Genomic DNA, 24,249 nt, shown 5'->3' on the forward strand with positions numbered 1-24,249 from the left:
CCTCTCAACATTACTGGCTGACTGCTACAATATGCTTAGTGCTCCAATCTAAGTTTCACATGTGATGCTGGTGCATAACTGGATGCTATACAAAAGTGTATACACGCTTACACTACAGTTTGTGTGGAAACACCCCGTGACTTCAAAACAAGAACAATAATGATCCTCAGTGACAAAATTCAGTAAATTCGCCGTTAAAAAAACCATTCTTCGCACATATGTACAATCACACACCATGCCAGGTTTTCATTAATTCTATGTCAAAGTCTCCACTTCTATGAACCTGCACAGCAGTTTCTGGCTACGAAAGAGATGTGCTAGTTGACATCAGTCAACAACTTGGTCTAATGCATGAAACGAGGACAATAACTAGAACCTTAACTTTAATTTAGCCCCCCCCCCCCCTCAAGAAAGCCACAAACATAGAGGTAAAAATGAACACTAAAAAATTATGACAAATAATATTAGTTGCTTGACCTTGCCCAGAATCTGCAGAGCAGTCATATGAATAGCCACTAGTTAGTAGTCAAGTTCTTTATTGACTCATGCTTTGTGCAAAATTACACCAGCTTTAAGACAGAGGCCTACAGGATGGAAGGAAAATGGATTCTGAACTCTAAACCAAAACAGAAATTAGCTTTGCCGGACGTCCTCTGAATACTCAGAGCCAAGGTAAGAAAACTCCGTATGTATAAAAGATTCAAAGGGATTGTTGACAGACATCCTTACCTAAAATGGCTTTAGGAAAACTACTCCAATTACAATTCAATTCCTCATCCATTATTAAAATTCAGCTGTTATCCCTCTAGTATTTTCCCTTGTTTGAATGACACATAAACTGTGAACTTAAATACCATGAAATATAAATAAGGCCACAATGTGTTACAGAAAACAAAGATGCAAACATCCCTTATAGAAATTGGAATGCATAATAGTATTATGTGTGAAAAACATGACAGTGTTTTAGAATGTTTAGTACTTTTACCTGGGGCACACTGTGTTTACTAGTATAATTTTCAAGAAAAAAAAAAGGGAATTAATCACTTGTTCATAAAAATTGTATACAGATGCAATGGAAGTCGTCTTTACAGAAGGAGTTTAGTGTGGAAGAGAAATTATATCTAGGCACAGTTATTTATCAAGATGTAGGATTAAGTTCCCTCCTCCATATACAACTATCAAGGCACAATATATAAGGTACTTCCAGTGTAGGGAAAAAGACTTCAGTTGCAGACTAAAGAACTAACCTAAAATATAATTTTTAGTTAAAACCAACAACCTAATATTTTTTAAAAGTTCTTATAACTTCATTTAGAGGGAAAAAAAATCTCTGAAAAGAAGTAAAAGCTATGCTAAAACTTACCTTCCCTGAAGAGAAAATCCCAAAAGTGTTCTACAAAATTGTAAGATTTCTAAACTGACTAGAGAACATGAAGTATAAATATAGACCTGATTATAAACAAATTTGCATTTTAAAATAATATGCATGAGATCAATTTTCAGATGTTCACAGGCCACAGCACTATTTCAATGATCCACTTTATTTCTGCAGCAGCTTTGCTGTGTCAGCCGCCTCAGAGCAAAGACATGGCTATACAATTTCTTTTAAAATTCAAGACTGGTCAGTCGAATAAAAGTTGACTAGTCATCAAATCCCCTGCTTTAGAATGTAATTTGCAGCTCATAGTAGTTACTATTCTTCACACCTTACAGTTCACTGCCTAATGAATTTAAGTCTGCATCCAGCACTACACAGGTCAGACTACACGAGCATGAGATTTCTTAGCTCAGTGTAGAAGTCTATGAATTAATTCATTTTATGATTCCTTTATAACCTGCACGGAAGCAACATAAACTCGACATGGTGATGCTTTCCCACTGTGCTGTCTATGAGAACACTGTCAGAGGGTCTCCATGAAGAATGCTACTTGGTATTAAGGAGAAAAATATCCTTGATCATGAGGTAGGTTAAGTTTAATTCTAAGGTGTGGTGGAAGTGCTGATGCTAAATTAAGAGGAGCGAGTTTTCCAAATGTATAGAAGAATGGCCTGTAGCAACACAGCAACTGAAAAAGTCTTCAGTATGGGGAAAGGTTGCTTGTATTTATTTGCAGAGGACTTTGAAACTCAGATTCCTAGTTAGCATTTTAAAAGGGGATAAAACAAGAGTCAAGTAGAAAGACAAACAGAATGAAAAAGGCCTCATGCAATAACATCTCCTTAGGCAGACAAAAAACATCTGCAGCAAAAAGCAACTGAGTAACATTAATGTCATACCAAAACTTCCTATTGGGTGATACATACGTGCTTCAGGAACGTGGTTCTCAATATGCAGTACCCCAAAAACCAATAATAATAATAAATAAATACTGACCTAGATCTGAATTCAGGAAAATCCTTCACCTAACATTAATAACAAAGAACAAGGTGACTTAGGCTTTCCTCAAGTAAGTCAGTGCTTACATCCCAGTAACTGCAAGGACAGTGACACTAAGCAGTAATAGTCAAATCTTCTACAATACTGACCAAGTACTGCAAAACAACTCAATTTTTTTGGACAAGACATCAATAGGATTTCAGAACAAGTCTCCAGGGAAGAGTAAAACCTGCAGTGCAGGAGAACATATGGCACCCTCCCATCCTCCTCGCTGGTAACTCCTACTGCGGCACACGTTCCTCCCCAAACGCATATACATTTTAGCTTTGCTCACATACAGTGCTGGAGGAGGGAGGGGGGAAGACTGAGTGCAGTTCATCTTCCAGCTTCCCTTCTTCCCCACTCCTGGAAGGAAAGAGTTGCACAAAAATAAGCACCACCTGAGCTCTGAAGAGGGAATACATATCAGCACCCAATAACTGTTGTTACATGTATGCTTTACGATCAAAGAGAGCAGAATTAAAATATCAACGCACTGTCCATCTAGCTTGCGGTGTGGGCACACGCTTCCATGCTTACGTTCCTTAAGACTAACAGAGGCAGCAACAGTAGCACACGCTTCAGCATGGTTCAGCAACCAGAGTACAAGGGATATATTTTGGCATGAACTAATTCTGGCTAGATTAAAGAAAACACTACCGTGGCCATCTTTGCTACTATTTTATCTCTATTACGCTGTAGAGATGCTCCCTAAACTGTGGGCTTCTAAAACACATGTTCAGGTACTTCCCAAGCAGTCCTGTTTTCCCAACAGTATTCACCAAGGAATTCATCGCTCCTTGCTGAGTTATAAAACTCTTCACTCTGGAAAGCACATTATATATGGGACAAAAGTACATCTCTGAAAATGAATGAGGTGGACCTGCAAAAATCTGCACATTTGGATCTCTGGTATGAGATCTCTTAAAAAATTACTACGCTTTCCTTTCTTCTGCAGTTCCAACATGTTTACCCAGCAGAAATGCTGGACCTGCCTCCAAGTTATTGATTATTCAAGTAATTGCTCAAACAATCTTCATCTTATGGTACATAAAGAAATGCCACGCTTTGTTAAAGAGCTTGTAAAGGAGTTGCTACCAAAATTCTTCAAAGTCCATTTAATGAAAACTTGAGGAATTTTATCATATTATATAACTGGGTCAAGTGTAGAAAGGTAAGATATAAATTTAACTTCATCAGTTTAATTAAATATCACAAACGTATAAACTGTTTTGAAACCTAGAAAACTGAGCAGCAAAAATGGTCTCCCTTTTTTTGTTTTTTTTATAACATAAAGCTGCATTTTATGCTATTTGTTGCCGCTGCATTTTTTTTTTGTTTGTTTGTTTGTTTGTTTTAAATTTAGACTAGCAACCATAAAGCAGCACCTTGTCAGAAGAAAAACAGTAAAGGAAAAAATGACAGTTTAGATAGCGATGGATTCTCTGGGAAAGGCATTAAAAGAGGTCATGGCACGAAATATTTGTGGAAAATCAGACACAGTTTTCAGTTAATAAAAGCTTAATGACTTTAAGTTTTACTTGTTTACTTAAGTTAATTCTAACTCTTCTCAAATAATTTTAAGATATAAAAAAAAGACAACAATTCCCAATTAGGTATTAGAGTTTGAGCCAAAAACATTACTAAACACTTATATTACCATATGCATCACATTAATATTACATGAATTATTGAAGACTGATTAAATATGCATGTGTCTATCTAAGCAGGTTTTTTCTCAAAAACACAGTCTCCTGCTTTCTGCTATTTTCAATATTTGCTTAAAGTTGGTGCTTTTTCGCTTACGCCTCATATCAACAAATTACGAATTCCCTACACCACAGTGTCCTACCTGACACCGAGGGAAGGGAAAAGGGAAGGCTGTTTCATGCTTCATTTGCTATTGACAACATCTCTCTGGGGCTGTCTGCTTTACAGTTTGACCAAAACTACTCTGTGGAACATATGTCCAGCAGACGTACAATTAATAGCCAAGAGCACTAACAGATGATCAACAAGACACATCACTCTCTTGGCCAAGCCACCCAAACCCCTGAGCCAACACCTCGCGCAGCGGGGTGCAGGGGACACTAGCAGCAATGGAGGTGGCAGTTCCCGGTTCTGCTGTGCTTGCCTGAGCCATGGAGTGATGAGCGGGAGCATTTCAGAGACAAATATAGGGCTCTCACGTGGCAGGTGGCAGGTTCAGCTGGGATCATAGTTTGGAAATCAATAGAGGTATGACAGCAAGATGGCCAGTGTGAGAGGACTTAATTTGGATGCTTTTGAAGGCATTCTGAGGCCTAGGGAAATGGAAGTACAATGGTATACAGCTGAAGGATGGAGGAAGATAGGATGGCGGTATGCCGTAATCCTGAACATGTATGTGCCTAGATATTGCGATAAAAGCTGCTGCCATTGCCATCACCCCAGTGGAGGTAGTCAGGCAATTCAACTCTGGGAAACGACGATTGTTTCATTTCTCAGTTCTCTGCTTCAATATGATTTGAAGAAAAAAAAAAAATCCAAAGGACAGGAAAAAAAATGTTCTCTAACCAGGGCCTAATTAAATGTGAGGGTTTTGTTGAAACCATAACCTGAAACATAGCCCTGAATATATTGTGACAAAATATCTGCCAATACTACCTCCTCTCAAAAAAGAAAACCTGTGCATTTCATTTGTTTTACTAATAGACACTTCATAACTTCAAAATCTGGTGCATAATAATCTTTCAACTTTATAAGGACCAAACCTGATCCTGAATATTGCAGAAGTTTACCAGAAGTGGATGTGGAGTCAAATGCAAGTGAGGGCACTGCATACCTGCATGGCCACGTAGCCGTCCCTGAGCTGGGAAGGTAAACTCCTAGCAAGACTTACTAATGGGAAAGGTGGCTGACGGACCACGAGGGGCCCTTCGATGCCTAATTAGCTAGTCCCTTCTCCTCACTCGACACCCGGAAACTTTCTGCTGGACATAATTAAAGAACTAAAATTTACATTAATTTTACAATGCTTATTCTACTTTACCTGCAATATATTTCAAAAGATAAACAATTACAGTTGCAGATATTACTGGGTGAGAAAATAGAAGCTTCCAGGATCTATTTAAGAAAAAAAAAATATTTTCATAGGGGGGGAAAAAAAGCATTTTCATAAAACAAGGCCTGTTAAAAATGGCCAGTGTTGCCTAATTGTTAAAGCATAGAAACTTGCAAACTCAAATACTTTGTTAAGAACCTTCCTGCTTACTTCTTGTCAGTTAGAACTTCTCCATATTTGCCCACCTGCGGAATGAGTTTTGCTAATACCTGCCTAAACCACCTACTACACAGTTTCTGAGGAATTGTCTAAAAGATGCTGCAAAAACGCAAACCAGAATCATGAATAAAACAGAATCAATATTGAGAAAGTCACATGTGACACAGGGTCGTCTGCACATTTACAATAGCAAATTATATTCTTACACTGAGCAGGAAATCCCTAGATATCACTTTTATTTGAAAATCCTGTTTTCAAAATGTTGCTGTGAAACTTGCCCATATGTTCCAATAACTACAGCTCTCAAGAGTCTTCTGTATTAATGGTAGCTGAAAATAATCTTGGAATACAGATATTTGAAAAAGTTACTATTTGAACTACATTAGCACAGTGTAGCTCCATTCACAGACCGAAAACTTGTTGCACTGAAAAGAGAAACTATCACAAGTTAACTTGCTACTTCTTCCTCGCTTTGCTTCTTTTTTCTGTTTGCTTTTTTTCTTTTTTGCTTTCAGGACCATCCTAATTTCCATATACAAAATGTTTTAAAGATCAAGTATCTTAAATGCTGGAGTTATAACAAATGAAAAGAGCCCAAGCACTGAGCAGTCAGTCACACGCTATCATTTGTACCTGCGGTCACGAGGCCTCAGGTTATAGGCACTTAGATTCCTAATGGTTTGTTAACAAGGCCTCCATATTTTCCCTCTACATCAATATTGGAGTTACATATCCATTAGTCTCAAAGAGGTATCTTTTAAATCTTGTTAATGTTTTTACACTCAGAGCATATCTTCTCTGATTTAGCAACATGACCTGTTAAGAAAGAGATGTCAAACATCCGATAAAACAGGTACTACTACAGCTAGCATGTTTCCCTGCCTGTTCTTGGATTATCATCTTTCGCCATAGTCACCTATATAACATGCTATATATTCCACTAAAGTTTTGCTGATCTTTTCTTTCTGGCTACATGAAGTTCTTTCTTGTGTTGTACAAATGGTTCCGATGAGAAAATATACCTATACAGTGTAATGAGATGATCCACGAGACCGATTTTGTTGTTATTGTAAAACATATAAAGAGGCATTAATGTACAGGAATAATTAATAGTTTCTCTTTTCCTATGGAGCTGCAAATACTTTTTGCACCTGTATAATAAAACACAGAGCTAACACGTAAAGAATTATGCACAGAAACACCTTAAAGTAATTTTTTTATTATTGGTGTTGTTGTTACTACTACTACTAAAAACATTTTAATATGTGTTATGTCAATATTCCACCTTTCTTTTTTTATGCACATTTTTAGCCCTTATACGCAGAGGTTGCAAGCTGCAAAATAAAAGTGAACTATATTGAAGCCAGACATTCATTTTAGCTATTCCAAGATTCAAAACATTCTATCATCTGTTCCTATGGAAACTGAAAGGATATTCTAGGTTATATCAGTATCAGCCGATTATGTTGCAGAGAAATCTGTGGTTTATTTTAATCCATAGTTCAGAGGTATAAATTCATGCTTAGTGTTTAGCTTGGTGATTTTGAATTACTGAAGCACGGTTAACGCTTCAGTTCCATTAGATCATACTTTAAGATAAAATGAACTCTTTTAGACCAGAATAGTAAAGGGAAGATTTCATAAGGTTTGGTTAATCCCCATGAAGTTTACCATTCAGATGTAGGTTATAACTAACACATACTTGGAAGATATTTTTTGGTTGTTAGATGAGCCATACGTTGCTATATCACATCTTAACAGAATAGTTTAAGGAAGAAATAATTTAGATTTATCGAAAACTCCTTCAGTAGTGCCATGCACCAGATGGCCAGATGAAGCAATCTGATTTAGCAAGTTAACAAGATCACGAAAACCATAACCATAATATTGAAGATGAAAAATAAAATTGAATAATGCAACATGAGTATGTTTCTGTGACAAAGAAACTTGAAGGTTAGGATAGAGTAAAACTTGTAAAGATATATAAACACATGAAGTGAAAATTCTCTATATGCATACAGAACTATTGTAAAAGAAAAAAAAAAAAACAAATAGTATGAGCTAGTATGATTTTAATTAAACAGACTCAAATGCCATTGTGATCTCTTACAACAAAAGCCAGTATGACAGCTATAATATGTTGAAATAAGTCTTCTCTGTCTTCATTAGAATTACAAAAAGCAGTAAAATGGGTGGCTAACATGAATTTAAATAAAAAGCTTTGGATCTCATTGTCTGTCTTCACTAAGCAAAACTAAATGATTTAAAGTTAACTATAGCTACCACCCTCACCCTATGCCAAAAGTAGCAAACAGGTTCAACTTTTTCTTTTTACAGATAATACTTCAGTCTTCTTACTCCAGATTCAAGTAACTGACTTCCAACTGAATAATCAAAAATGCCTTCCATTTCTATATCATATTGTAGTCAATCACTTTATTATGAAATAGCTGTCTCAGTCTAGTTTCCATCAGGATCTCCTCCAGGGAATCAAGATTGTGGAATAATAAGGAAACATAACATCTACTGCCTAAAGTGTACTATATTAGTTAAATTTTTGACAGTGATGAGGTTAAATTCCAACTTCTAGCTTTCAAAGTAGAAATAAATGTCAGAACAAAAAAAAAAAAAAAAGGAAAAAAAAGCAATGGCTACACTTTGACTTCAAAAAAATGTATACTCTGGGTAGCATTTCAACTCTAGTTTTTCCAGACGTTTTATGAGGGTAGCGCCAGGGGAGGTTTAGATTGGATATTAGGAAAAACTTCTTCACCAAAAGGGCAGTCAGGCACTGGAACAGGCTGCCCAGGGAAGTGGTTGAGTCCCCATCCCTGGAGGTATTTAAAAGACGGGTAGATGTGGTGCTTAGGGACATGGTTTAGTGGTGGACTTGGCAGTGCTAGGTTAAGGGTTGGACTTGATGATCTTAAAGGTCTTTTCCAACCTAAACGGGTCTATGATTCTATATGGATTAAAAGATGACTGGTTGTGTGGCCAATTGGAGAGGTTCTTTTCTCATATTTTTCTACTTTATTTGCTATTATAATGATCATTTTGTAAATATGCATACGTAAGCAGTTATGCACATGTACAAAACAGCAATCAATTCCATTGACATTCTGAAGTACATAAGGGCTTGTATTATTTAAAAGGTATGACAAAATATGATAGCTGATATGTAAAAGCAGCAAAGGGCAGGCAAACCCATCTGGAAGTTAAAATTTTTCTTTTGACTAGTGCAGTACATCAGTGTGGGCAATGTAACGCATCCTAAGCTAAATGAACTAAAGAGAAACCTGAAGAGGCCTACTACACAACCATGGGGCACATGAAGTAACATCCTCCTATGACATTAGACGTTGTTCTACAGTCAAGCACATCTCCACAGAGCTGACAACTTTAGACAGCATATTCATACACTTGCACAGCCCATTTTACTATAAAGCTTTCAAATCTGAAGATGACACTAAACCAGCAAAAACTAGCAAGCGTACTTTGATTTAAATCAAAGTGTTAAAATATCATAAACTAATCCAGAAAAAAGGATGTTTCAGTGAAATATATATTCTTGCTAAAGTATGCAAGATCAAAAATGAGAAATTCAGGATCACAGGACCTTGCCCAGACATCGTGCTGTCCACAAGAGCCATCCACGCCTTTGGCAGTTAACAATTACAAGTAACTCAAGAATGCAACATAATCATCTGTTTGCAAGTTTCACCAAAAAAGTGAAAAACGGAGCCCAATGCCAGCCATTCTTAATATCTGAATATCTCAAGCACCTCCAAGTGCATTTGCACAACTGGAAAATGCTGCCACAGGATAATAAAGAGCATGTGTTGTTTAAGATCCTTGACATTAGATTAAATACTGCCCTATGAAGGATTTAAGATTAATTTCACCAATCTTGCCATAACACTGCAAGTTTTACTACATAAGCACTCTGCTCAGAGAACCCTGAAATGAAACAAATTATGCAACTTCTTGATGATCATGCCCGGAAAAATGGTCAGTTATGTGCATACTTTCCTTTCCAATCCCTTGGGGATAACAAAGAAGACCTATTGTTAGAGATCCTTGACACAAGATTAAATGCTGGTCTATGAAAGATTTCAGATTAATATCACCAATTTTGCCATAACACTGCAAGATGTACTACATAAGGACCTATATTAGGGAACCCTGAACTGAGATAAATCGAGCAACTTCTTGATAATCACCTCCAGACAACTGGTTAATTATGCAGATACTTCATCCTCCCATCACTTTTCTCAGGCGCTAAATAGCATTAGTCAAGAACAATTATGCATATACATCTAGTTAATAATTAGATGGTCCTCACCGTCTACATCCTAACTAATTACTAAAGTTTGTACCAGTGAAGTCAAAAGCAAGAGCATAGGATCCTAACCCATTTCACACATACAAGTACATGCATGCAAAAATCCATTTTTCTCATGCACAGGAGACCCGTAACTGTTGTTAAAGCAGTGAACTTAGCTCAGAACTAGGGCCATCTCTTCAGAGGAGTAAAGACAGAGGAGATGGAAACGCACCTCTTTTCTGCATACACGTGACGTGGCTCCTAATGCTACCAGCCTTACCATTACCTGATGGAACTAAGTTTGGGCATCCCTGGCTGTAAGAGGGAAGTCCCACACTAAGCATGACAATATATAGCAGAAAGGGTTTGAAGTGTGAGCTAAGTTGCAGAGAAAGTTTTCGTCTTTGTAAGTATAGCAGCCACAACAGTGTCTAGCAAAACTGTTCTACCTGGAATTGAGCTATGGTAATCTTAACAAATTTCTCTTGTTCTGAGTAATTTCTTATTATTCAGATCTGCTTTACACAATATACTGCTGTTGAATAAAGGGGTGGAGTGGTGTCAAGAGCAAATCTAGTTTCCTCTGCCTAGGGTTCATCCTGTGAGCAAAAGAAATGCTGCAGATGCTTCAGGCGGTTGCAAGATGGATATATACCTCTTTTTTTCTTTTTAAAGCAGAAAACATTGCTGCCTCTTCTCTTAGAATGGTAACTTTAATACAGTTCTCAATGTACCCCTGTTAAAGCAGCCTATCCTGCTTTCTATACTATCTGCCATTAACCTGCTTACAGTGTGAAGGAAAGCTACGAAGGAGTTTAGGACTAAACAGTAAGGACGAGGTTTGAATCCATCTTCTTGATACTGTTCTCTCGGTCATGAAAGAGCCTCAATCTATGCTATGTACACTAGGAGTGTGTAACAAAGCATACACAAAAATAAAAAACCTGTCCACAGCCACTGGTACCCCTGCTTGATTGGGTTTGCTATTATTTGTATTACTTTTGCCAACAAGAGCAAAGAGAGCTTACTCTTTCTAAAAGGATTAGGAAGACAAGCGTGGTTGGCAGCTCTGTGAAAGCCTGTTAAGTCTAGACACGCTGACAGACACTTCTAGTTTATAGCCAGATGGCAGCTTTAAAGATACCACCATGAACACGAGTGGAAGCCTTCACTTCTGAAGCAGTCAATGGCTAATGCCGCACTTCCAAAGGAAGAGAGAAAGAGAGATTTCATTTCTTCCGAGAAATACACAAATGCTACAGTGACGGACATGCAATAAAAACGTGAATTACAATGCAGAGAAAAAGGCAACGTATCACTTAGAGGTAAGTATCTGCTTTCATGTGCTACTGCTGGTGGTTATTTGGGGGAATCTGGGCACAGCTCATTAGTATGTGACATACACCATTAAATAAATAATCAAAATAACAAAAATAGTTTCTTACCTAAACAAAAGGGATATATTAAAATTTTGAAAGGGGTAGTTTAAACTCTTTAGCTCTGTTCTTTTTGTCAGAGTAACTTGTAGCAGCATATCTGAAAAAAGCACTGAATTCTAGAGAAGACATTCACCAAATTCTAATGACTTCTGCTTAAAAGGAGATACTTAATAGTTTTACTTTTTTCATTTATTTCCCCTTCCTGCTCCTCTTCCAGGTAGACACTGAAATACTCTAAAATGGAGATGTAACACTAACTTTCTTCTTTAGGTATTGCTGAAAAGTGCTAGATGAAATACAGAAATACAGCTCACTGTCACGTAGGCAACCAATCTCGTGTATTATTTATAAAGCAGATCAAAACAAAGGTGAAAACTAAAATTGCAATTGCAAATATGAATATCAAATAACCGAAGAACCACCTGGACAAACACAGATGCACTATTCTCAAAGGTACAGACTTGGCTACCAGAGTAGATACTAGCAGGAAGACAGCCTATCTGAGGAATTCTGTGGTACAAAACGCAGAAGAAAAGATGAAGATCCCATGTCATCTTACAGGAGATGCAGGGTTTGGAAGATATAAATGTAAATCAGCTTGTCAATAAAACACACAGCTACAATAATAAGAATCAAAGACATAACTATCTGCTAGCCATATTTCAAATTCTAGATTTCTTGGGCAATGCTTGCATGCGTGTTTTCTAAAGCACGCTATTTTTCCAACATTAAATCGATGAATCATATACAATAACAAACCTGTGTAAGCATACCCCAACACCTCTTCATGAAAACGTCCCCACTTCTGATATGACTAAGCCCTAATAATGTTCTTCCAAACAATCTTCCATTTGCTAGAAACAGGCCCCTGGCTAAAGCACAACAGGCATATACTTTAATAATCTCTTGATTACCTGGATACAGCCTGGAACACCTAATAAATCTGTCTATTTTTCAAGTGGAGTGGGATTGATTTCCCCAGGGTTTCTTTGTCAGTTCCGTTTTAGTACTTAATATGAAGAGAAAATTATCAGAGAAGGTCAAATCTGACATGAAAAACTAGAAGGAGTACACACCGATGAAGACTTTTGCTGCATTTAAAATAAATGTCCACTTGCTTTTTCTTAGGCCCTGTCTTCGTTCAGTCTTTATTTAACATCGCATAGGCTTCATAGCTTGTAACAAGCCCAATCACAGCTTGGCAACATGCTCAAATAGCCAGGAGTTTCAACATTTGAATAGTAATCAAGTAAAAAACGGGGTGGTTTTGCCTACCATTTTGTTATCAGTAAATAGCCAAAGGTATTTACCACAATCGTGACTTTGTACTGCAGAAAATTACTTGAAATGAGAGGTCTAAGTAAAAGTTTGAGACATACCGATAATTTTAATCCTCAATCGCCTAACCAAGCCAATTTAACGAAGAGATTTTCCATTCTGTGTATGTTCTATAACCTTCAATAGTATAAACGGATGCTATATTGACTTACAGGTAAGTTTAACCATTGGTAACAAACAGCATAAAAATGTCTTGTTCTAATCCTCTTTGCTCTCTAATTTAAAACCCAAATTTCATAGCAACTTTTACTAGATTTTCCCTCATACTGTAGTAAGGGAGATTTAAAATATTTTTTTTAAAGAATACTAAAAAGTTCAGAGAAAAGAATATGAATTTTTAAAAATGCAAGAAGACAGCACTAATGATACTACAAATAGTTAAATAATAGACATAGCCAGGTTATTAAAAATTTAGATAATTACATTTAGTATGGATGAATGTAATTATGCATACTCATTTTGATATTCCCTACAGTGAATACTTACCTCAAAGTTTAAAATGCCCTTTAAAGTTTTAATGGGAAATCTTTCAAAATGTTTCAATATATTACTGCACAGCTAAAATGCAGAAATCTTCTTACAGTTTTAAGAAACTGCATTTTTCAGATTTATCTATAAAGCTTGGCAATATTGGCAATGTAGTATACTGTGCTTAATGCAAAGTCCTATCAATCATCAAGCTTTTATCACAGTGTTTAGAGTTAAACTCTTCATATCAACACCTACTTTCTCCCACATTTCAGGGTCAGATCCTGCAAATTTTATTCTTGCAAATATTGTACAAGGCCAGTTTTGTCAATTTCTTTGGGTATTCTCACGTGTGAGAACTTCTCACGTAAGACTTTTTTTCATGTTTAATCTCCATTAGACAATGCCACACAAAACAAAGGAAATCAAGCTCAGAGTACTTTTACAATTCACTGTTGAAAGGAAGTAAAGAAAGCGTATTTTACCTGAGTCTCCACACCTTGCTCAAGCAACCTTTTAGCCTGATTTTCCACCTCAAGCCGAGCTCTTGCAATAAAAAGCAGGTCATTTTCAATTACTTCTATTCCAGAGAGATCTATCCCTTGAGAAAGGTAATCTATAAAAGCAACAAAACATTGATAAGCATGACATAGGATAATGGAACATTTTAAACATGCTAAAACATTTATAAGTTACAGTTAGTTCCAAGGGACATTTTTTCATACAGCACTTGACAAAAGTATGTCAAAGTAATGTATTACACCAGACAAACTGAAAATCAAAAGATTATTACTCAAGAAAACCTGGATATTGAATACATTGAATTTACTTCACCACACTTCTCTAGACCCAGACACTGCTGAAGAGGTGCACAGCGTGAGTTCTAGAACTCCAGAATCTCAGTCACAGGGCAGGAAGGGGCAAGAAGTCACCTCCTTGTCCCAGAGGATTAACCAGATAATTAACTTCTCTAACCAGATGTTTGAATAAGCATAATTTGCTCTCAGATCTGAAATTCCAGATGTATCATATATTAATAGATTTAAATTATACTTCATATATTTAAATTGCAGTTCTAAACATATGGGATCAAACACAGAAGAACAGCAAGAAAAGAAAACTTTTTTTTTTTTCATTTTTAATTACAGAAACATCACAAAATTTATCATCATCATGAAAACCACCATCAGTAGGGCATCTACAGATTACTGGGCTGGACTGGCAACTGCGGCAAGAAAATCTATTCAAACTCAACTTTTGTCACTGGCTATGTAGATTTGGCCAACTCACTTCATCTTTCACTAATAGCCACTTAATAATTAGAACACTCCAGCAAGTAGAAAACCCAACACTTTATCAAAGGAGGTTTGAACCTGTGACATCCTTTCTTCCAGACACATTCACTTTCTTTTAAAGGGGCGACATTGTAATGCCTGCTCTTTGGACTACTTAGGCTTTTCACATGGGACAATTTTAGATATAAAACACAATCCAGGGAGTAAAAACGAGGTTTTCATACTCTCTGAGGTCCCTGACCTCTGTGTTCCCTCCTGTTGGCTCTTTGCCTGATCTTACACTCCTGACCTACCCTAACTAGTGACCTGCCTTTGAAAGAAGGGCTGGAGGATGCCTCTTCCCAGATACCTTTGATTGTTAGTGACACTCACTTGGGATGCAGGAACTGTATATTCAACTTCCTTCAGGCTAATGAAGACCTACAGCTTGGATTGGGCTAGAACTCAAATTGTTCAAATATTATAGAATTGCACCCATAACTATTGCACATTTTTGCAAATCAAACCAACTATGGCCACTGCTCTGAAATCCATGTTCCTGGAATACGGAAAGCAGGACCTGAGAACACCTACTGCTTTAGGCTCCTCCAAGAACAGACACACCTCTCCACTTAAAACTCTGAATTACAACATAAATTAGGTGGGAACTGGATGATTAAATTTATAAAATGAACATTTCTGAACATGTCTGGGTGCCTTAGATTAGATCCACACAGAAATGTAAAAGCAGTCTAGGAAGGAACCTAGTGAACCTGAGGAACCTTTGAAGTTAAACAACGCTTCTTTTTTTTTTTTTTTTTCCTCTTTTATCTTTCTAGATTTAAATCATCCCAATTCCCCATGTCAAGGTAGCCTAGACCTTTACACTACTGCTTATCTCCAAGATAACTCAGGATTACTCTCGTTTACACGTTTTTCAGCATTTTGCTCAATCAAGCAGGTCTTTCACTGCTTCTTTTGAAAGAACCAATAAAACCAACAAAAAAATGGCCACGGCGTTTCACTCAGTGTCAGATACTTCCTTCATAAGACAATGTTGCACTATTTCCATTTATAACCAGCCTACTATGACTTCCTAATAGTTGTCTTCCTTTTATGTCCTCCCAGTAAGTTTATTAAGGCACAGACTTAAATTCCAACTAAGCTAACTGAACTTTTAAATCTTTGCCAAATAACATTTCACTTTAGTAGCCAATTACTTTTGTTTATTCACAATAAATTAATCTAAGCCTCAGATTAATTTTAGCAACCACATGTTCACAGCTGAACACAAAATTCCAAGTGAGTCACTTCACAGCTATGCAGAGAACAATATCCTTGGACCTGCATATGAGAAACACTGCAAAAGAAAATGAAACAAAAAGTTTAGAGAAGTACTGCATAAAGCTTCGTAAGGCATAAAGGAAATCAACTCTCTTAACAGTACAGTATGTCAAATAGGTTTTAGTCTACTAAGAATAGGCCGCAAATGCTTTTGTCTGTATGCATTTGTTTAAAAATGGATCAGAGAAGCCAAAGGACAGCCAAGCAGCAGGACAGCACACCTCATGCTGCACAGGCTATTAATGAAGCCCTATATGCAGGCATGCTTACAAAGCTGCTTTTGCTAGGGGCTACAGCAGCCACACTCACTCACTACTTCCTTGCAACTTTTTTCTGTGACTAAACTGCATATCTACAGGTGGCCTTGCATATGAACCTATTAAAACTAGTATTAAACTCCCACTAACTTCAATTACTAACTTCAATGAGCAAGTGTCTTGAATGTGAAGACTAGTTTTCTGACCCCTTCCTTCAGCTGCACAGGAAAAAAAAAAAAAGTGCAAAGAACTACCCACAGATTAAGCCTACTGCCATAGTAAACTCTGAAGTAGTATCTTGGCAACATGAGATTAAAAAAGGTGCAAATATCACCAAAGGCTTACATAGCCCATAAATACAAGATCTGCTGTGGAGTTCACTTATGTCATAAAATCATATTTCGCAACCCCAGGCTGCTTAAATAAAATAAAATTAAAATATGGTTCTGATCTCCTAAATCCACAGAAAAATGTGTGGAAGAGAACTAAAAAAGAGACTGTTTCTCCCTGCTGTATTTTATCTCAAAATCTAAATTAAGCCATTTCAAGTGCTAAAAATCTAATCCTTCTGATGGTTTTAAGAAAGGAACAGAAAGACCATGCTGCTTTGGCTTCTCCAAATACCTCCATCTGTGCCTCAGACTGGCAGCCACCTCCTGCTAAACTGCCAAAATCTGCAGCTTCATTCCAAATTTCCTGCAATCCTAGCAAAATGCTTTGGGACAATGCATTTCAGCAGGACTTCAAAACAGAGGGCCTTTCTGGGGGTCCAGTGGCTAGACATCCTGCTACGGATGCTCTTAGTTGCTGTTCTAACCAGTAGGGAAGCCCTAGCAATCATATTATACCTTTTTCAAAAGAAAAGCCGTTTTCACACGGACAGCAGGCCTACATCAGAAACACCTGCAAGTGCTTTCCTGCCATTCCTATGTGAGAGCAGAAGCTGCAACACAGGCAGGGTATGCGCCTTTTGATATAGAAATCTCTACACTTGTGTATTCTCAGGAGAGATGCTGCCATCACGGACAGCACAATGAAACCGAGCAGAAGGGCAGTTGACACAAGGGCAGCCAGATCATAGCCAGAACCACAGTGCATTTAAGATCCAGTTTATATAAAATATTGCAGAGGAACTCACACATTCCAACCAGCCAGTTTTAGTTAGTAAAGAAACCATGTCATGTGAAATACAACAAAGATACTACCAGTTATTAACCCAGGGACCGGCAAATGTAGGATTTTGCTTCAGGCACTCCAGTGCAATCATTATTCTGTTTCTTGCCGTGCACGGTCAGTTGATAACATTACGGTCATGATCAGAGGTGAGGGTGACGTGCTGTAAGGTACTCGTGTCTTCTTCTCAGGAATTAAGCAGACACAATGGCTTATCTCCCAGTTAGCAAAGACTCTGGGGACTGGGGCCCAGTTTAAAACTTGTCAGCTTTCCTCCTGCTTTAACCTTAAAGCACTAGAGTAAACCTAATACTATAATAACCATAACAGATTTAGTGAGTATAGTATTTAGAACTGTCAGCTCTACGTTAACAGATTTAAAAAGCACATATATAATATTTTGTTAGCTTTGAGAAGACTTGTGCTTTAAACAAATTAGGACCTAAATATCTTGTAACACCACATGCCAGGGCTGGACGCAGCCATGACAGGCACTGCCCTCACACCAGTACGGCACGCAGCCAGCTGCTCCAGTCGCTTCTGCTCAGCAGAGCCCAGGAGGAAATCAGAGGAGGGAACCATAGTCCCATAGCCATTCCTCTACCGCATTCCTCTGCTAATTCTACCTCTTTATATAGGTTCATAAAAATAAAAGCAAATCCTTAACTCTCCCATAGGGTGCAGGCATTGCTTCCCTTATAACTATTACACCTTATTAAGCTTGGAAAGCACAGCTGGAAATTACTTTTTAAGGACTTAAAATACAGACTGCCTGCTGAATCCTCTTCTTGAACAAAAATATTATATGTCAAGGCAGAATACACTGAGCCCTAGGAATCAGTGACATTTAAAATCTACCTCAGCCTATCAAAGGGTTAGAACTTTGTATTTCTTAAAGAATAAAGATTTTTGTCATTACAATTCCAAATTTTCTTGGTTTACGAAATCTGAACAGCTTTTCTAATCTACTGGCTGAGATGCTGCTTAAAAATGCACTTTTAAAACCCACATTTCCCAGATAGTTATGTAAGAGGAGTTTAATAGAGAGAGATAAATCCGATATGCCCATTGTACATTAGGCAGAAAAACAATACTTTGAGCAACGCAGTTAGGTTTTCTTAATCTAAGTGAGTCAACAATGTAGAATCTTTCTATTATACGATTTCATTTTTTTACCTCAAACATTGCTCTGTGATAATATATAATGAAGATAGGAAAAAATCTGAATTAAAACTTTCTCTAAGTACTAAAATACATTTTGGAAAAAAAGATAACTATGAAGCTAGCATCCTTATGAGCTTCATTAAAACTGTATTATGCTCTTTATTTAGACTGAGTTGATTTTGAGCTTTTGCTAGAAACGAGAGAATCAAGAGAGGTCTACCAGGACAATCAGGTGCACTAACAAAGAAGAAACCAGGACAGCCAGCAATAAACCAATGTGATCAGACTGCGTCACTCGAGAGGCTACTTGAGCCAAAAGAGAAATCCTTCTGTGCTCTGAGAAGTAACCTCAGTGACGCTAATAAAGAGGATGAAAGAAGGAAATTAGAAGAGCTAAAGTGGATTCCCTAGGAGCAAACACCTAAGATCAGCACCACCCCCTCAAAGCATACGCAGCAAGAATCCAATGACAAATTAAGAGGTGTTTCATGGGAGATGGGGAGGGAATTAAAGGAAATTAAGCCGTTCCTGAAATTCTAAACAAAATCATAGAACCCTAAAATCACAGATTTTTGTTTGCCTGTTTGAGGAAGGTTTAGGGCTTATTGCTTTTGCATAGGTCATTTGTTTTATTTTGCTTCTGCAGTCTTAGTTGCAGAAAATATTGGTGATATCTGTACCCTAAGGCTGTTCTTTTTCCATAAGGAAGAAAAATTACAATTTTGGAAGAAACTACTAATTTAATTCCAAGAAGTCAACTGGTCCAAATGATACCCAAGAGTTCTGCTGGGATTTAAGTATGCAGAGGATGAGAGGCTATCAAAACATGATTTATTAAGAAATACTGTAGAAGACTGCTACAGCACAAACATTACAGTGCATACAGTGCATTCATACTGAAAATTTCTCTAGAGGTAAGTTAAGCATCAGAACAAATTGGTTGAAACTGTCCATTAGAAATAGCATATTAAAAATAAAGAATGTCAAGATGGAGTAGAACTGCAGTGTCATTACTACTTTAAGCTGACCTGAGCGGAGGCTGCCCTGAACAGAATACTCTCTGATTTCCATCTCTGTGCCCCTAACCTGCTTCCCTATTCTTTCACTCCACCCCAGCCTCCAAGTTTTAGCACTCATGAGAGTTTTTTCTGTTGAGTTAGTTTCCATCTAAATGCATTCTCTCATCTGACTCACCATGCAGACACACAAGAGCATAGGGAGAGGGCAGGAACGCACAGGCAGGATACCACCGATAGGCAGTAGGTATCCCTCTTGGTGGAAGCTCACGTGGAAATTGGCAGAAGACATTCATGAAACGGAATCTAAACCACTATTTATAATATTTATTTCTGTTACACAAAATTAGAAGGAACTGGACAGATATTGTAAAAGCACATAAAACCTTTCCTACAAGGGAGAAGTATTCAGTAATGACAATCATTTCTGTTTTGAAGGGGGTTATTAAATGTTCAGTCTTTGGTCCTACAGCAGTGCCTGGATACAAGCACAAAACACAAACAAAATGAGTGGATTGATTTGTTAGAACTGCTGAGGACCCATTTGAATTTTTTCCATCTGCTTCTAAAGTACCTCAAAGTAATTTACTAATTCAAATGGGCCACAAATCTAATCCAGCATGGAAACTTCCATGGTCCTAATAGAAATGTTAGTTACAGCATTAGCTACTGAAAAGGAAGGATGGGATCCTGTTTGCCTGAGTTGTATCTGAACCAACAAGCCAGGAAGCTGCTGGGCCTGAACATGTTCATTTGTTTGTTTTTATTGATATAGGTAATATTAAACTAAAACCAGCCCTAGAACAGAGCCTGAGATCCCAATACCTCAGCAGAAACCCAATGCTCACCCTCCAGTGAAAGTAACCTAACATTTAATATTACATCTTTATTCTCTCAGTGACAGAGGTGGACACCCTATGCTTAAAGAACAACGGCCTGCTCCTCGGAGGCACTTCAATTTTCCATGCAATCAATGCATAGAGCAGGTGTGGAATGGCAAGAGCAGGCACATTTGTAGGTCGTCAAACTGGAAGCTGGTGCCTCCGAAAAGAAGCTTTCTCCATGTTCTGTTTTAGTCAGACTAATTCTCCGCATAGGCTGAAATGACTGCCCCACACCCTGCATCAGGCACCAAAGTACTTGCTAAAGCAAGGCTTATATTAAGCCTTTAAATCAAATTAAAGGGATTCCACTACAGTTACTATGAAACAGTATCTTACAGCCACCTTATACAGCGTGAGCACTTCGGAAAAAGATGTTTATTCCTATAAAAACTGCATAGATTATGGTACTTTGTAAAGTGTTCAAAATAAGAATGTCATTGCTCTATACTATGTGCCACAGACAATATGCCATATATTTTAGATATACTTTACAAAATTATTAATTTTGAATCTTAAATGATTAATTTGGAAAATTTTCTGCAGATATTATGAATTCATTATTGAAGAAGATTTTATTTTACAAGATTGAAGAAATTTTATTTTACTAAAATGCCAGTTACTTATAGAACTCCTGCTGTCTTTCCTTCCTTTTCCTACAGGACAAGATTCCTGCGAACTTTTCCTTTCCTCAGTGAAACAACTGAGAATAAAAATCTCTCTCTGCCACTAAAATGCCATTAAGTTCCTATGAAAACTGATCTCTATTTAGCCAGTTTCTACCATCTTAAAAATTAACTACTCGTATGCATAATACCTCAGGTTTCAGTTTTTAGCTGTTTGAGCAACATTAAGTGAGGCAAAACTGTCCCACTGGAGCCAGAAACTGAGTGGGGCCCATGGCATTGTATTTCTGTTTGCTTTCTCAGACAGCATGTTAACACACTCTTGCTGCTTAAGTCCAGAAAATGAAATATATTAGACAACCAGGTATAGTTTCTGATAGATGTCCCTAGTGAAAGGGGACATTAAAAATAAAAACAAAGCACAACACTTCTCATCTTTTCATATCAATCGCATGCCAAGACTGGTTTAGTTTTCGAGAAATGAGGTCAACAGTACCAAAACCAAACTGGTGGGAAGTATATGATTCAAAGAAAGCAAAACTTGAAGCACTCATTTAAACACAGACAATTATCTTGTACTGTAAAAGAGACCTGTCATCTATATTGTATTCTCATAGAACCATAGAATAGTTTGGGTTGGAAGGGACCTTTAAATATCTTCTAGTTGAACCCCCTTGCCACGGGCAGAGACATCTTTCTCTAGATCATGTTGCTCAAAAGCCACATCCAACCTGACCTCGAACAATTCCAAAAATGTGGCATTATCTTACCCGATGAAAGCTTTACTTCAGAAGAAAACTGAGAATTCAACATCACGTAGGTATGAAAGAATCGAACTTTTTCTAGCACGTTAAAACAAAGGGAAAATGTTCAGGTGTACAGGCAGGTTGGAATAAGAAGGAATGGGTTGTCATCCTGCACCTGGGATCAGCTTTGTTTCCTCAAAATGATTGTTGCTGATTTTTTTAAAGAATATGGTTTGTGTTAAATATTTAGTAGTGCTTTAATAATCATCTATGACCAATACTATCTACAGAGGAAACTTGCTGTTTCTCTCCAGACTGCATGCATAAAACTCAAAAAACACACCCAAAACTGATAACAATAGTGGAGGAGTGGTGAGGAAGACTGACTAGCTATTTTTAACATTATATTAAAGCTGCATTTAAATTGTCTTGATGGAAGAGTTAATTCCTACTGCTCTACAGGCTGGAAATCAGATGCCAGGCAGGATCTGGAATTGATGGAAATGAGTTTGATACCTATTTTTATCATCATCACTGACTTAACAATGAGCACCATATTTTGGAGACATTCCTGTGAAAATGCCATGATTCAGAAAATAGCTTAACACACCAAGACAAACATTACTTAGGTCTAATCACAAGTTATACCACACTACTCCCACATTCACTTAGGCCTAAATCAAGAGTTGTTGAACTACTTTAAGGTTCCCCCACCCACCCATAAGGTTCCCCCACCCATGCACCATTAGATCCCCCTAGCCCCTTCCCCTCCCACTCCTTGAATACAAACTCACGACCTTACTTAACCACAACCTGCTAAACCTGCTACTTTCTATTTTGCCCACTGTCTGTCTCCTCAACTGCCTGGACTGCCAGGCTCAAAGGGGAGCAGGCAGCAACTCCACATCCAGCTGGCAGCTGGTCAGCCCTGGGGCTGGTACTGTTTAATATCACCGTTAGTAACCTGGGTGCTGGGACAAAATGAACCCTCTGTTAGTTTATGGGTGACAGCGAGGTGGGGGAAGTGCTCAGTACCGTGGAGGGCAGGGCTGCCCTTCTGAAGAACCTCAACAACCTTGAGAAATGGACAGACAGAAACATCATGAAGTTCAACAAGAGCAAATTAAGCCCTGTTCACCTGGGATGGCATGACCCTGTGCACCCGAACAGGTCGGGCGCTCACTGGCTGGAAAGAAGCTTTGCAGAAAAGGACCCAGTGGACAATAAGTTGAACATAAACCATCAGTATGCCCTTGCGGCAAAGGCAGCCTACTGTGTACTGGGCTGGGTGTAGCAAGGGTGTAGCCAGTAGGTTGAGGGAAGTGATTTTCTTACTATTTGGCACTTGTAAGGCCACTGTACTCCATGCCTCTGCGTACAAGAAAGACATTGACAAAATGGAGTCCAACAGGGAATCACCAAGACAGGGGACTGAAGCATATGAGTATGAGGAGAGGCTGAGAGAACTGAGTTTGATAACCTGTAAAAGAGATGTTTAAGAAGAGACCTAATTGCTGTCTTCTGCTACCTAACAGGTGGTCAGGAGAAGACAGAGCCAGACCTTTCTCAGAGGTGCACACAGACGGGACAAGAGGCAAGAGACACAAGCTACAGCATAGGAAATTCTGATTAGATATCTGGGGAGAATACCATATTTGTGGTGCTGTACACCTTACCCATGGAGGATATTAACCTGCAGGAATGCACACATTATATTTTAATATAATTAAAATTGGTGAAGTGTGAAACATTAAGATCTAGAACTCTAAAAATCACCCTAAGCTTCTTAAGCCTTCCCTCAAAAGAAGCAGCTTTGAGAAACTTCCTGAAGAGCTCCCAAAACATTTTTAGTAACTAAAACTGCATTTTGTCTAAATTCTCTGTGATAAGATACTCCCAAAGAACTGTAACATTCATGCCATTCAGCAGCAGCATCTGGATGGAGCTGAAACCAACTCCACCCTAAATATTCTATGGCCTAGAAATCAGAAAACATTCAAAAGAAAATTTCTTACACCAATACCTACAAATTACAACAGGTCCGTAACATGAAGCAAAAGTTATAATAATGAAAAAAAACCCCAATATCTGTATCATTTACAAAGTCCACATTTTATTCTGATAATTAAGATTGTTCTTCATTAAAAATAAACAGAGAAAAAAAAACAGTTCTCCATAATAAATTCACTGAAGTTTAATTTAGACACTGCACAGATAAGGAACTGCTCTTCAGATGTATGTGGACTTTCAAAATCAAATTTATTGTGGCAACAAAGCAATACCTCTGCAAGTCAATACTCCTCTTGGGCTTTTTTTGGAGCTAAGTAAAAATAAAAGAATGTTGCCAGTAAAAATCTAGTTGTCCTATTTCTGTTTTGAACAGACTTCATAGCATCACAGACGCAAAGCAATGTGTACAGCATATGTGAAAAAGATGGAAACAGAAAGGGGGACAGAAAGGTATAATATGGAACAGGAGAGAGATGAAGCCCAAGTGGGGGATTACTGAAGAAATGAACTT

General features: G+C 37.8%; 1 protein-coding gene across 1 annotated transcript in view; it reads right to left on the reverse strand.

Moving 5' to 3' along the window:
• Positions 1-24,249, reverse strand: part of COG5 (component of oligomeric golgi complex 5) — a 191,103-nt gene that overhangs the window by 96,439 nt on the left and 70,415 nt on the right. The window contains exon 7 of the mRNA XM_087765709.1: positions 13,733-13,863. Within this exon, the coding sequence (XP_087621835.1) occupies positions 13,733-13,863 (131 nt within the window). The remainder of the gene's footprint in view (positions 1-13,732; positions 13,864-24,249) is intronic.

Source organism: Nipponia nippon, unplaced genomic scaffold (genome assembly GCF_047370975.1).
Source record: "Nipponia nippon isolate SJK-2023a ecotype South Korea unplaced genomic scaffold, ASM4737097v1 scaffold_3, whole genome shotgun sequence".
Classification (NCBI taxonomy): Eukaryota; Metazoa; Chordata; class Aves; order Pelecaniformes; family Threskiornithidae; genus Nipponia; species Nipponia nippon.